The sequence below is a fragment of the Oenanthe melanoleuca genome, chromosome Z (genome assembly GCF_029582105.1).
Source record: "Oenanthe melanoleuca isolate GR-GAL-2019-014 chromosome Z, OMel1.0, whole genome shotgun sequence".
NCBI classification, from domain to species: Eukaryota; Metazoa; Chordata; class Aves; order Passeriformes; family Muscicapidae; genus Oenanthe; species Oenanthe melanoleuca.
Genome location: NC_079362.1, coordinates 76,225,538 through 76,238,443, shown reverse-complemented (window position 1 = coordinate 76,238,443; position 12,906 = coordinate 76,225,538). Strand labels below are relative to the sequence as shown.

Below are 12,906 nucleotides of genomic sequence, written 5' to 3'. Positions count from 1 at the left end.
CGGGAGCACGGGCAGCTCCAAATCCCAGCGTTAGTTATTCATGTTCCCGTGTACGGGCTGGGGGCGGCACGGGACACAATCCATTGATCCTGTTCCGAGCCCAGAAAGGGAGCTGGGAAAGGGACTGGGAACACTGGCATTGCAGAAACGGGAACTGGGAAAGGGGCTGGGAACACTGGGATTGCAGAAACGGGAACTGGGAAAGGGGCTGGGAACACTGGGATTGCAGAAACGGGAACTGGGATGTGGGGCTGGGAACACTGGGATTGCAGAAACGGGAACTGGGAAAGGGGCTGGGAACACTGGGATTGCAGAAACGGGAACTGGGAAAGGGGCTGGGAACACTGGGATTGCAGAAACGGGAACTGGGATGTGGGGCTGGGAACACTGGGATTGCAGAAACGGGAACTGGGAAAGGGGCTGGGAACACTGGGATTGCAGAAACGGGAACTGGGATGTGGAGCTGGGAACAGAGGGATTGCAGAAACGGGAACTGGGAAAGGGACTGGGAACACTGGGATTGCAGAAACGGGAACTGGGAAAGGGGCTGGGAACAGAGGGAACCAGGATCCATCCTCCATCCTGCATCCTCCACACTTCCATCCTCCATCCTCCACACTTCCATCCTCCATCCTCCACACCTCCATCCTCCACAGCTCCATCCTCCATCCTCCACACTTCCATTCTCCATCCTCCATCCTCCACAGTTCCATTCTCCATCCTCCACACTTCCATCCTCCATCCTCCACACTTCCATTCTCCATCCTCCACAGCTCCATCCTCCATCCTCCACAGCTCCATCCTCCATCCTCCACAGCTCCATTCTCCATCCTCCACAGCTCCATTCTCCATCCTCCACAGCTCCATCCTCCATCCCCATTCTCCACCCTCCACCCTGTGCCTGCCTGGGTGCCCTGGGGCCCAGCCTGTGCCTCCCTCCAGCCCACAGCCCTGGCTGGAAGGGAGCAGCAGCCCCAGAGCCTGGAGAGGAGGTTTTGCTCCAAATCCATCTCCCAGCTCATTATTATGCCGGGCAATTTTTCATTCATCGGGAATCTACGGCAGCATTTTAATGTGAGAAGCTCCCTGCTCTGTTTCTCTTTCCCTGAAGAAAAATAGCTTAATTTCTGCAGTCTGATAGATTTTCCTGAGCCTTCAAAAGGTAGAGAAAGACTCTTGAAAATCGGTCTTTGAACTATCCACAGGCATTTTATAATGGCCGTAAATAGGCCTGGGCTGAATGGCTCTCCAGGCAGCAGCTTGAACGTGTCCTTGACACTGTTGTTGTTATCCCCACGGAGAAAAAAGGGAAAAAGGGAAGGAAGGACAGCCTGGGAGCCTCTCCACGCTGCAGCTGGTGTGTCTGTGGGCTGGAAGAGCTGCATCAACACCCCCAGATGTGCTGCCTCTCACTTGCCAGGACTGGCACGACCTTCATGGCATTTCCTGCGTTAAAAAAAATCCATGAACTTGGGAAATTTTGCAAACTCTGGAGCAAATGATGTACGAGAAGTTTGGGGGGATTTATTTTCTGCCTTTTTGCCCACTGTGGTTATTTTCCATCAGGGAATTACTTCTGTAACTCCAAGCAGTGGTGTCCCACTGCTCTTTGCTGAGGAGTGTTGGGAGGGTTTTTTCTGGGTGGGCATTTACAGCACCCCACATACAACATCCCCACGGAGCAGCTCCAAAGCCCAGCTGGACCATCATAGACCTGCCCTTTTCACCTTGATCCTCGGGGTTGTGGCACAGACACACTGCAGAAACAGCTGGGGGTTCATCAGCAAGAACAATTTTCTGTTCCAATGGGTGCTTCCGTTTTGTGAGAGGCACTCGGGTGTTCAGCCCCCTCGCAGGCAGAAACAGCGTGTCCTGGGGCACGGGGGTTCCCCCGTGTGCAGGATGTTCCGCCAGGGTGCTGAAGATCGGAATTCCGGCTGGGCTGGTGGGGAAGGAGCTCAGAGCCCGACATCCGCACCCTGAATTACCATCGTGCCTGGGCTCTCTCTCATCCCTCCCCTCCTGCGGGGCTGACCCGGGTAAATCCGCATTTCCAACCCGCACCCTGAATTACCATCGTGCCTGGGCTCTGCTCTCATCCCTCCCCTCCTGCGGGGCTGACCGGGGTAAATCCGCATTTCCATCCCGCACCCTGAATTACCATCGTGCCTGGGCTCTGCTCTCATCCCTCCCTTCCTGCGGGGCTGACCCGGGTAAATCCGCATTTCCCAGCCCGGCCCCTGAATTACCATCGTGCCTGGGCTCTCTCTCATCCCTCCCCTCCTGCGGGGCTGACCCGGGTAAATCCGCATTTCCATCCCGCACCCTGAATTACCATCGTGCCTGGGCTCTGCTCTCATCCCTCCCCTCCTGCGGGGCTGACCGGGCTAAATCCGCATTTCCATCCCGCACCCTGAATTACCATCGTGCCTGGGCTCTGCTCTCATCCCTCCCTTCCTGCGGGGCTGACCCGGGTAAATCCGCATTTCCCAGCCCGGCCCCTGAATTACCATCGTGCCTGGGCTCTCTCTCATCCCTCCCCTCCTGCGGGGCTGACCCGGGTAAATCCGCATTTCCAGCCCGGCCCGGGGCTGGGGCTCTCCCGGGGTCCCGGCCCGGGGCGGGGACGGTTCCCTCCCTTCCCGGCACGGCTGCCCGCTCCTTTCCTGGAAGTGTTTCCTCCTCAGTTCCTCCATCCATAATTGATGCCGGGCTGGCGCTTGGGATTTGGGATTTCTGCACTTCGGGACTCGGTGGGATGGGAGCGCTCTCTGTGAGCTCCCTCCCTCTCCAGCCCCGCAAGCCCGGAGTCCCCAGCCCCAGTTACACAATTCCCAGTTTGTACAGCCCCGGTTAACTGTCCCCCTCCTCCCCGGCAGAGCAGGCACCAGATGAATCCCACAAAACCGCAGCTGACAGGTTTAAAAATCTATTTTCCTGCGAGGAGCTACGGGAAGGACGGGTGATTAATGAGGACTATGAAGAAAAGGTTTTATCCAGCAGATTAATTCCAAGGGGTGTTTAAATCCTTGGTGGAGCTGGACACGGTGCTCCGAGGAGGAGCTGGGGGGGCTCCCCTGCCCCGTCCCCCTCGGGCACTTTGGGCGGGATCCGCAGGAATTCTCAGCTCCCAGTGCTGATTTGGAAAAGCAGGTGAGCACCATCAGGAGCAGAGTTCTGAATGCTGCAGTGTTTTACAAAAAAAAGAGAATATTTGTTCTCCCCCTGTGTGTTTTCCCCTGCAGAGGAGCACGGAGAGCAGCAGGAGGAACCCGGTGTGGATGGAGGGCGACCGTGCCCAGCTTTCACTAGTTATCCAACCCTCCCGTTTGGCACAAAAAGAGATTTAATCTTTTAACCCCTGTGCCCTGGGCTCCATCCCGTCCCTGGGGACAGGATGGCACCTGGTTTCTGCTGCTGTGCACCCCCAGGCGCTGCCCAGGTGAGCTTTGCTGAGCTGCACCTGCCGAGCCCCGGGACAGCAGGGCTGGGGCTGGAGCTCCTCCCGCAGGGAGCGATCCCAGGAGCTGCAGAGGGTGCACACACCACAGAGCCCATTGCAGCTCCACAGAGCCCATTGCAGCTCCACAGAGCCCATTGCAGCTCCACAGACCCCATTCCAACTCCACAGACCCCATTGCAGCTCCACAGAGCCCATTGCAGCTCCACAGACCCCATTCCAACTCCACAGAGCCCATTCCAACTCCACAGACCCCACTGCAGCTCCACAGAGCCCATTGCAGCTCCACAGAGCCCATTGCAGCTCCACAGACCCCACTGCAGCTCCACAGAGCCCATTGCAGCTCCACAGACCCCACTGCAGCTCCACAGACCCCACTGCAGCTCCACAGAGCCCATTGCAGCTCCACAGAGCCCATTGCAGCTCCACAGAGCCCATTGCAACTCCACAGACCCCATTGCAGCTCCACAGACCCCACTGCAGCTCCACAGAGCCCATTGCAGCTCCACAGACCCCATTGCAGCTCCACAGAGCCCATTGCAGCTCCACAGACCCCATTCCAACTCCACAGACCCCACTGCAGCCCCTCAATGCCCATCATAGGGGTGCACAGACCCCAGACCCCATTGCAGCCCCTCAATGCCCATCATAGGGGTGCACAGACCCCAAACCCCATTGCAGCCCCTCAATGCCCATCACAGAGGGGATGCCTGAACTGACCCTGACAGTTCTGAGCCCACAAACCCCATTGCAGCCCCTCAATCCCCATCACTGAGGGGTGCACAGACCCCAAACCCCATTGCAGCCCCTCAATGCCCATCCCTGAGGGGTGCACAGACCCCAAACCCCATTGCAGCCCCTCAATGCCCATCCCTGAGGGGTGCACAGACCTCCCTGACAGATCCCATTCCTCCTCCTCCTCCTCCCCCCAGTCCATCAGTGTCTGCCAGGGTTCCCTCAGCAGCTGCTGTGCTGTGTCCCAGGGAGGGGCTGCAGCTCCAGGGTCCCCCCAGGACCCTGTGCCTCCCCAGGAGCAGCTGGAGGCTCTGACACTGCAAACTGCAGAGAAGGGCCCTGCAAAAAGAAATGAAACCTTGCACCGCTTCCTCTGGCTGTGCTGGAAACTGTGAGCAGCTCTGCAGGAGGGAGTAAATGCCTGTTTAAGGTTATTTACATCAATAAATAAATATTTACCCCTTCCTAAGCGTCTGCAGCCCTTTGCAAACAGGTCTGCAATTTCCAGAAATCAATTAAAATCTGATATTGGAATGCACAGCCCAGGGTGCTGTTCCCGGAGATGTCACTCAGCCTCCCCTCCCAGCCCACATCAGCATTCCAAAAGCTCTGCTGCTGAAAGAGCAGAAAGTTTCACCTTTTAATTTTTCATAGAGGATTAATTTTTAATTTTCAGACATCAGAGAGAGGGGGAAGCTCCCCAGGAGCCTCTCCTGCTTCAAAGCCTGCTCCAGGCTGGATCCAGTGTCAATTTATCACACTGGAGCCTCCCATCCAGATCTACCCTGATTTTTTTTTTTTTGTTCAGACAAAAGTATTAATGCTGAAGTTCTCTGAAGCAAAGCCTGTTCCACAGCAGTGACTGACACCACAAGCAGCACATCCCAGCCCAGTTTATTCCACGAGAATATTTCCAGAGCAGTTCCAGCACACAGGGCAGGAGAAGCTGAGGAGCAGCCCTGGGACACAACAACTCCCCAGAGCTGCCCTGGAACTCGAGTGCAGCAGCACAGATATGGAGCTGCAGTCCCACCTGGGCACTGCACACATCACTGCATCAAACACATTCACTTCTCTTCTGGAGCCACCTGAAATACTCATTCCTGAATTCTTCCAGGTGCCACTTTTAGCTTAGCAGGTAGCAGCAGCCTCAGGTAGGAGCTCTGCAGCCAAGGAAAAGCTGCACAGACAGAGATACTGAAATAACAGAGGATTTGAAAGATTTTCTCTTTCCCATGAGCAGAAACCAGCAAATTGCACACAAAATATTCCACAAAATCAGATATGTAAGGAGGAAGCACAGTCACAGCAAGTGTCACACAGGAATATTCCTACTGAAGGAAGTATTTCAGCACATCCACTCAATAATTCATTTTTCCATGATTCTGATCATTCTTCCATTCCAAATGGCCCCCTTTGTCCTTTATTTAAATAAATACCTGCACTGGTGGCAGAAACCACCTTTCTGTATAAATACTGCTTTTTCTCAAGCCTGCCACTGAACAGGAATTTTAAATTACTTATTTACACGTGGACTAGCAGGGCACAGCAGCAATGCAATCCCCTCAGAAATGGGGGTCAGCAACCCCAAAACTGCAGCCTCAGAAATGGGGATTTCACCCCAAAACTGCAGCCTCAGGAATGGGGATTGCACCCCAAACCTGCAGCCTCAGGAATGGGGATTTCAGCCCAAACCTGCAGCCTCAGGAATGGGGATTGCACCCCAAAACTGCAGCCTCAGAAACGGGGATTTCAGCCCAAAACTGCAGCCTCAGGAATGGGGATTGCACCCCAAACCTGCAGCCTCAGGAATGGGGATTGCACCCCAAACCTGCAGCCCCCATTCCCAGGGGTCCCCCAGCACTGCAGGGTCCATGTAAACACCAGGGTTTGGTAAACACTGAATTCTGGAGGGTCTGCAGGAACAGGGGTGGGTGAGATGGGCAGAGGGATGAGATGGGGATGAGCTGATCCTGCTTCCTGATCCTGATCCCAATCCTGGTCCCAATCCTGGTCCCACCTTGCCAGGCCACACACGGAGCTGCCCCGGGCCCTTCTTCATCCTGGGTGCAAGGAGAAGTGTCAGTGCCAGCAGCCAGCCTGCAGATCCCAAATGAGCCCTCAGATCCCAAATGAGCCCTCAGATCCCAAATAAACCCCCAAATCCCAAATGAACCCTCAGATCCAAAATGAACCCTCAGATCCCAAATGAACCCTGAGACCCAAATGAGCCCTCAGATCCCAAATGAGCCCTGAGATCCAAATGAGCCCTGAGGTCCCAAATGAACCCTGAGATCCCAAATGAACTCCTCAGATCTGGGCAAGCTTCCCTCAGATCTGACCCCTGAGCTGCAGGAGGAGCCCCCAGCCCTGCCCCAGTAATGCCCCATACCCACCTAGATGCCGAAGCGGTGCTCCCTGCCTTGTGCCCATCAGGATGATGTTTTGGGGTGCCCCAGGGTACCCCAGTGATACCCCAATGATTCCCCAGTGACACTCACCTAGATGACGAAGCGGTGCTCCCTGCCCTGTGCCCATCAGGATGATGTTTTGGGGTGTCCCAGTGATACCCCAATGATTCCCCAGGGTACCCAGTGACACCCACCTAGATGACAAAGCGGTGCTCCCTGCCGTCGTGCCCCACCAGGATGATGTTTTGGGGTGCCCCAGTGATACCCCATTGGTACCCCTTTGGTACCCACCTAGATGATGAAGCGGTGCTCCCTGCCCTGTGCCCCACCAGGATGATGATTTGGGGTGCCCCAGGGTACCCAGTGACACTCACCTAGATGACGAAGCGGTGCTCCCTGCCGTCGTGCCCCATCAGGATGATGTTCTGGGGTTCCCCAGTGATACCCCAATGATTCCCCTTTGGTACCCACCTAGATGACGAAGCGGTGCTCCCTGCCCTGTGCCCCACCAGGATGATGATTTGGGGTGCCCCTTTGGTACCCACCTAGATGACGAAGCGGTGCTCCCTGCCGTCGTGCCCCATCAGGATGATGTTTTGGGGTGCCCCAGTGATACCCCAATGATTCCCCAGTGACACTCACCTAGATGACGAAGCGGTGCTCCCTGCCGTCGTGCCCCATCAGGATGATGTTGCGGTTGGAGGTCCAGATGAGCCGCGCCAGCCGCAGGGCGCCGAGCGAGCCGGGCGAGGCCGGCTGCACCGGGGGCACCTGGAACGTCCTGACACAGCGCAGCTGGGGAGCTGAGTTCAGCATGCCAATGCTGCCCAGCAGGGACGTGTTCATCTGGGGACAGAGACTGGTTACTGCAGAGCCCTAAACCCCACAGATCCTGCAGAGCCCTAAACCCCACAGATCCTACAGAATCCCACAGTGCAGCTGGGGCGCCGAGTTCAGCATGCCAATGCTGCCCAGCAGGGACGTGTTCATCTGGGGACAGAGACTGGTTACTGGGGATTCCTGCAGAGCCCTAAACCCCATAGTGCAGCTGGGGTGCCGAGTTCAGCATGCCAATGCTGCCCAGCAGGGACGTGTTCATCTGGGGGAACACAGCCTGGTTACTGCAGAGCCCTAAACCCCACAGATCCTACAGAGCCCTAAACCCCACAGATCCTACAGAATCCCACAGCGCAGCTGGGGCGCCGAGTTCAGCATGCCAATGCTGCCCAGCAGGGACGTGTTCATCTGGGGGAGAGAGAGACTGGTTACTGCAGAGCCCTAAACCCCACAGATCCTGCAGCCCACAGATCCTGCAGAGCCCTAAATCCCACAGATCCTGCAGAGCCCTAAACCCTACAGATCCTACAGAATCCCACAGTGCAGCTGGGGCGCCGAGTTCAGCATGCCAATGCTGCCCAGCAGGGATGTGTTCATCTGGGAACAGAGACTGGTTACTGGGAGCTGCTACAGAGCCCTAAACCCCACAGATCCTACACCCCACAGATCCTACAGAGCCCTAAACCCCACAGATCCTGCAGAGCCCTAAACCCTACAGATCCTACAGAATCCCACAGCGCAGCTGGGGCGCCGAGTTCAGCATGCCAATGCTGCCCAGCAGGGACGTGTTCATCTGGGAACAGAGACTGGTTACTGGGAGCTGCTACAGAACCCTAAACCCCACAGATCCTACAGAATCCCACAGCTCCTCCAAAATCCTAAAGCCCAGAGCTCCTCCAAAATCTCACAGCACTGTCCATTCCCCAGCCCTTGGGGTCACCTCTCTGTCTATCCCCCAGCCCATGGGGTCACCTCTGCCTGTCCCCCAGCCCTTGGGGTCACCTCTCTGTCCCCCCCATGGCCATCCCCAGCTGTGTCACTGCTGAGTGCTGAGCCCTGTCCCAGCTCTGCTCAGTGCCAGGGGTGTAAATCACAGCCCCGCTGACAGCTCACCGTTTAAATCCCGGTGACTAATCACCCTTTTAGGATGACTAATGCTCCCGATTTCCCTGCATTAATAACTGTGCCATGCAGGAGGGGAAGGGAAAGGTTTGAGGTCAGAGCTGAGGGGTGCAGAGGGAAGGTTTAAGCCTTTCTGCTGGGGCTGAGGGCAGCTCAGGCTGGTCCCACTGCCAGGGCCAGGCTGCAGCAGCCCGGCTGGAGCCGGTTCAATCCCCCTTACCTGCCAGAAGCACAGGTGGCTGTCGGAGTGGCAGTAGGTGGCCAGGTAGCGCCCGTCGGGGGCGAAGGCCACGGCCGTCACCGGGCCCTTGTGCCCGTGGATGGTCTGTGGGGAGGGACAGCTGGGCTGGCACCCAGGAACAGCACCCCAAAAACAGCACCCCAAAAAACAACAGCAGCACCCACAAACAGCACCCCAGGAACAGCAGCACCCCAAAAATACCACCCCAAAAACAACAGCAGCACCCAAAACAGCACCCCAGGAACAGCAGCACCCCAAAAATACCACCCCAAAAACAACAGCAGCACCCAAAACAACACCCCAGGAACAGCAGCACCCCAAAAATACCACCCCAAAACCAACAGCAGCACCCAAAACAACACCCCCAAAAACAACACCCCAGAACAGCAACAGCACCCCAAAACAGCCACAGCACCCCAAAAATACCACCCCAAAACCAACAGCAGCACCCAAAACAGCACCCCAGGAACAGCAGCACCCCAAAAAATACCACCCCAAAACCAACAGCAGCCAAATCAACACCCCCAAAAACAGCACCCCAAAACAGCACCCCAAAAACAACAGCAGCCCCAAAACAACACCACCAAAAACAGCATCCCAAAACAGCAACAGCACCCCAAAACCAACACCACCCCCAAAAGCAGCAGCACCCCAGAACAAGAGCTGCCTCAGCACCCCAAAGCCCAGCTCTGGGGTCAGTCCAGGTGGAATCTCTCCATTCCTGCCCCTGCCCAGCACCAAACCCTGCTCAGGTGTGCACCTGCCAGAGCTGTGACACCACAAACCCACTGGAACACCCACTGACCCCCACTGAACCCCAAACCCACTGGAACACCCACTGACCCCCACTGAACCCCACTGAACCCCAAACCCACTGGAACACCCACTGACCCCCACTGAACCCCAAACCCACTGACCCCCACTGAACCCCAAACCCACTGGAACCCCACTGAACCCCAAACCCACTGGAACACCCACTGACCCCCACTGAACCCCAAACCCACTGACCCCCACTGAACCCCACATCTCTCCCCAGTGGGCCCCCAGTGAAGGAGCTGACCCCATCCCATGGACAGGCATGGAACATTGCAATTAATGAAATCTATTTATGAGACAAAAGGGAAATCCACAGGAGCAGCTCACTTGTTGCTCCTGTTGCTCCTGCAGTAGGAGCAGAGCCTGCAGGGAATTTGCTATTTTTAATTTGTTATTTGTTATAAATCCTTTGCAGGCAGCATTTCTGAGCTTGTGGAAAAAAAAATAAATCCAGATTCACTCCAGCTATTCCAAAACTAATCCCACGTGTTTGGGAAAGTCTCATTTCACTAATATTCCACTAAAACCTCCACACTGGATCAATTTTATATTAATAAATGCATATTATAAATTGATAACACCCTCCTGGAGGCACTCACTGATACCTGACCTCTTTTATTATCATTAATTTATCATTTATTATTATTATTATTATCACTCCAGACTCCAGGGGTTCCTCATATGAAAGGGAAAGCAGAGCAGCTCCCAGGTAAAGGCACCTAAAATCTAAATTTACTTGTTGGTGGAGGATGGATTTTCCCTGGCTGGATAAAAGAAAATAAACTCCCAGTTGCAGCTCCAGGAACAGCACCCACCCCAGAATTAATTAAGCCAAGGCACCATTCATTCCAAATGGAATATTAAATCCTCCCACATAAATCAAACTGAAATAAAATCAGCCCTGCACCATCCAATTAATGCTCAGATTGCTGGGATTTTAATTCTGGAAGGAGCCAGGACCAAACATGATTGATTCCAGGCCAGGCTTAAAAGTGGATTTTGCTTTGAAATCAACCCAAAATAACTTTTGCTTCTCTTTCATCTTCTGCTGCAAATGGCCCAGGTTTGAGGCACAAAAATTCCATGGATTTCTGAAATGCAACTCGAAATATTTATGATGAATGCCAAGATGTGATCAATAAAAATGGAATATGCTCCTAAAGGAAAAGAAGAGAATTAAATGATCTGCACTGAGGAATTAATTAGGGGATTTTTGGGCCAGACTCTGGCACTCAGAAAGGATTTACCTGGGAAAATATTCATATTTTCCATCATCCCAAAATCAACTGTCAGCTGTCCTTAAATGGAGTTACCTGCAATCTCTCCAGTCTGACTTTAGGGTTTAATTGGATATAAAATTCCATTTTATATCATCAGTATTTTCCTGTGTTACTGCACCTTTAACTGCAGGGTTTTTAACTCTGTGTTGATAATGAGGAATCTCACAGAAAACATGAATAATTTCCTTGGATTTGATATTATTTCAGTGATTAATTGGGCAAACAGAGATGCTCAATGACACCTTAATCCTGTGGCCTAATCCTTTTAATATTGTTAGAAATTAATTACAGCTCTAATTATTAATCCAAGTGGTTTATTATATATTATTAATCCAAGTCCTCCTGCTGTTTGGGAGCCAGCAATTCCCATTTATCCAGGCAGGAATTCCCATTAATCCAGCCAGAAATTCCCATTTATCCAGGCAGGAATTCCCATTAACCCAGCCAGGAATTCCCATTTATCCAGCCAGGAATTCCCATTTATCCAGCCAGGAATTCCCATTTATCTAACCAGGAATTCCCATTTATCCAGCCAGGAATTCCCATTTATTGAACCCCAGCAGTCTCACCTGGCACATTTAGGGCAGGATTTGATCCTCACCTGGCACATTTAGGGCAGGATTTAACCCTCACCTGGCACATTTAGGACAGGATTAACCCTCACCTGGCACTTGCCCGTGCGGATGTCGTACAGCGCCACGCTGCCCTGGCACAGAGTCTCACCTGGCACTTTAGGGGCAGGATTTAACCCTCACCTGGCACATTTAGGACAGGATTTAACCCTCACCTGGCACATTTAGGACAGGATTAACCCCAGCAGTGTCTCTCACCTGGCACTTGCCTGTGCGGATGTCGTACAGCGCCACGCTGCCCTGGCACAGAGTCTCACCTGGCACTTTAGGGGCAGGACTGACCCCAGCAGTCTCACCTGGCTCATTTAGGACAGGATTTAACCCTCACCTGGCACATTTAGGACAGGATTAACCCTCACCTGGCACTTGCCCGTGCGGATGTCGTACAGCGCCACGCTGCCCTGGCACAGAGTCTCACCTGGCCCTTTAGGGGCAGGATTTAACCCTCACCTGGCACATTTAGGACAGGATTAACCCTCACCTGGCACATTTAGGGCAGGACTGACCCCAGCAGTCTCACCTGGCACATTTAGGACAGGATTTAACCCTCACCTGGCACATTTAGGACAGGATTTAACCCTCACCTGGCACATTTAGGACAGGATTAACCCTCACCTGGCACTTGCCCGTGCGGATGTCGTACAGCGCCACGCTGCCCTGGCACAGAGTCTCACCTGGCACTTTAGGGGCAGGACTGACCCCAGCAGTCTCACCTGGCACATTTAGGACAGGATTAACCCCAGCAGTGTCTCTCACCTGGCACTTGCCCGTGCGGATGTCGTACAGCGCCACGCTGCCCTGGCACAGAGTCTCACCTGGCACATTTAGGGCAGGATTTAACCCTCACCTGGCACATTTAGGGCAGGACTGACCCCAGCAGTGTCTCTCACCTGGCACTTGCCCGTGCGGATGTCGTACAGCGCCACGCTGCCCTGGCACAGAGTCTCACCTGGCACATTTAGGGCAGGATTTAACCCTCACCTGGCCCTTTAGGACAGGATTAACCCCAGCAGTGTCTCTCACCTGGCACTTGCCCGTGCGGATGTCGTACAGCGCCACGCTGCCCTGCCGCGCTCCCACGGCGATGCGGTGGCTGCGCTCGTAGTAACTCACCATGTAGAACCTTCATTAACAGCACCATTAATTGACAGCAGTCACTCAGGGGAGGAAATCAGCTGGGAGCAAATCCTGCTGCATGCATCTGACTGGTTTGGGATGGGGATAACAGCACAGCCCTGGGTGGATATGATCTGATTGACTGATTGATTGGTTTGGGATGGGGATAACAGCACAGCCCTGGGTGGATCTGATCTGATTGACTGATTGATTGATTGATTGATTGATTGATTTGGGAATGGGGGATAACCAGCAC

General features: G+C 54.2%; 1 protein-coding gene across 2 annotated transcripts in view; it reads right to left on the bottom strand.

The window, feature by feature from the left end:
- Positions 1–4,703: 4,703 nt before the first annotated feature.
- WDR7 (WD repeat domain 7) overlaps positions 4,704–12,906 on the bottom strand; it is a 45,918-nt gene continuing 37,715 nt past the window's right edge. Inside the window, exons 26-29 of one of the 2 annotated variants that reach the window (XM_056513794.1) lie at positions 12,558–12,657; positions 8,786–8,890; positions 7,249–7,452; positions 4,704–6,258 (exon numbers count right to left, since the gene is read on the bottom strand). In XM_056513794.1, coding sequence (XP_056369769.1) covers positions 7,249–7,452; positions 8,786–8,890; positions 12,558–12,657 — 409 coding nt within the window. In that variant the 3' untranslated portion in view covers positions 4,704–6,258. The remainder of the gene's footprint in view (positions 6,259–7,248; positions 7,453–8,785; positions 8,891–12,557; positions 12,658–12,906) is intronic. The other variant, XM_056513795.1, reaches the window with a different exon arrangement.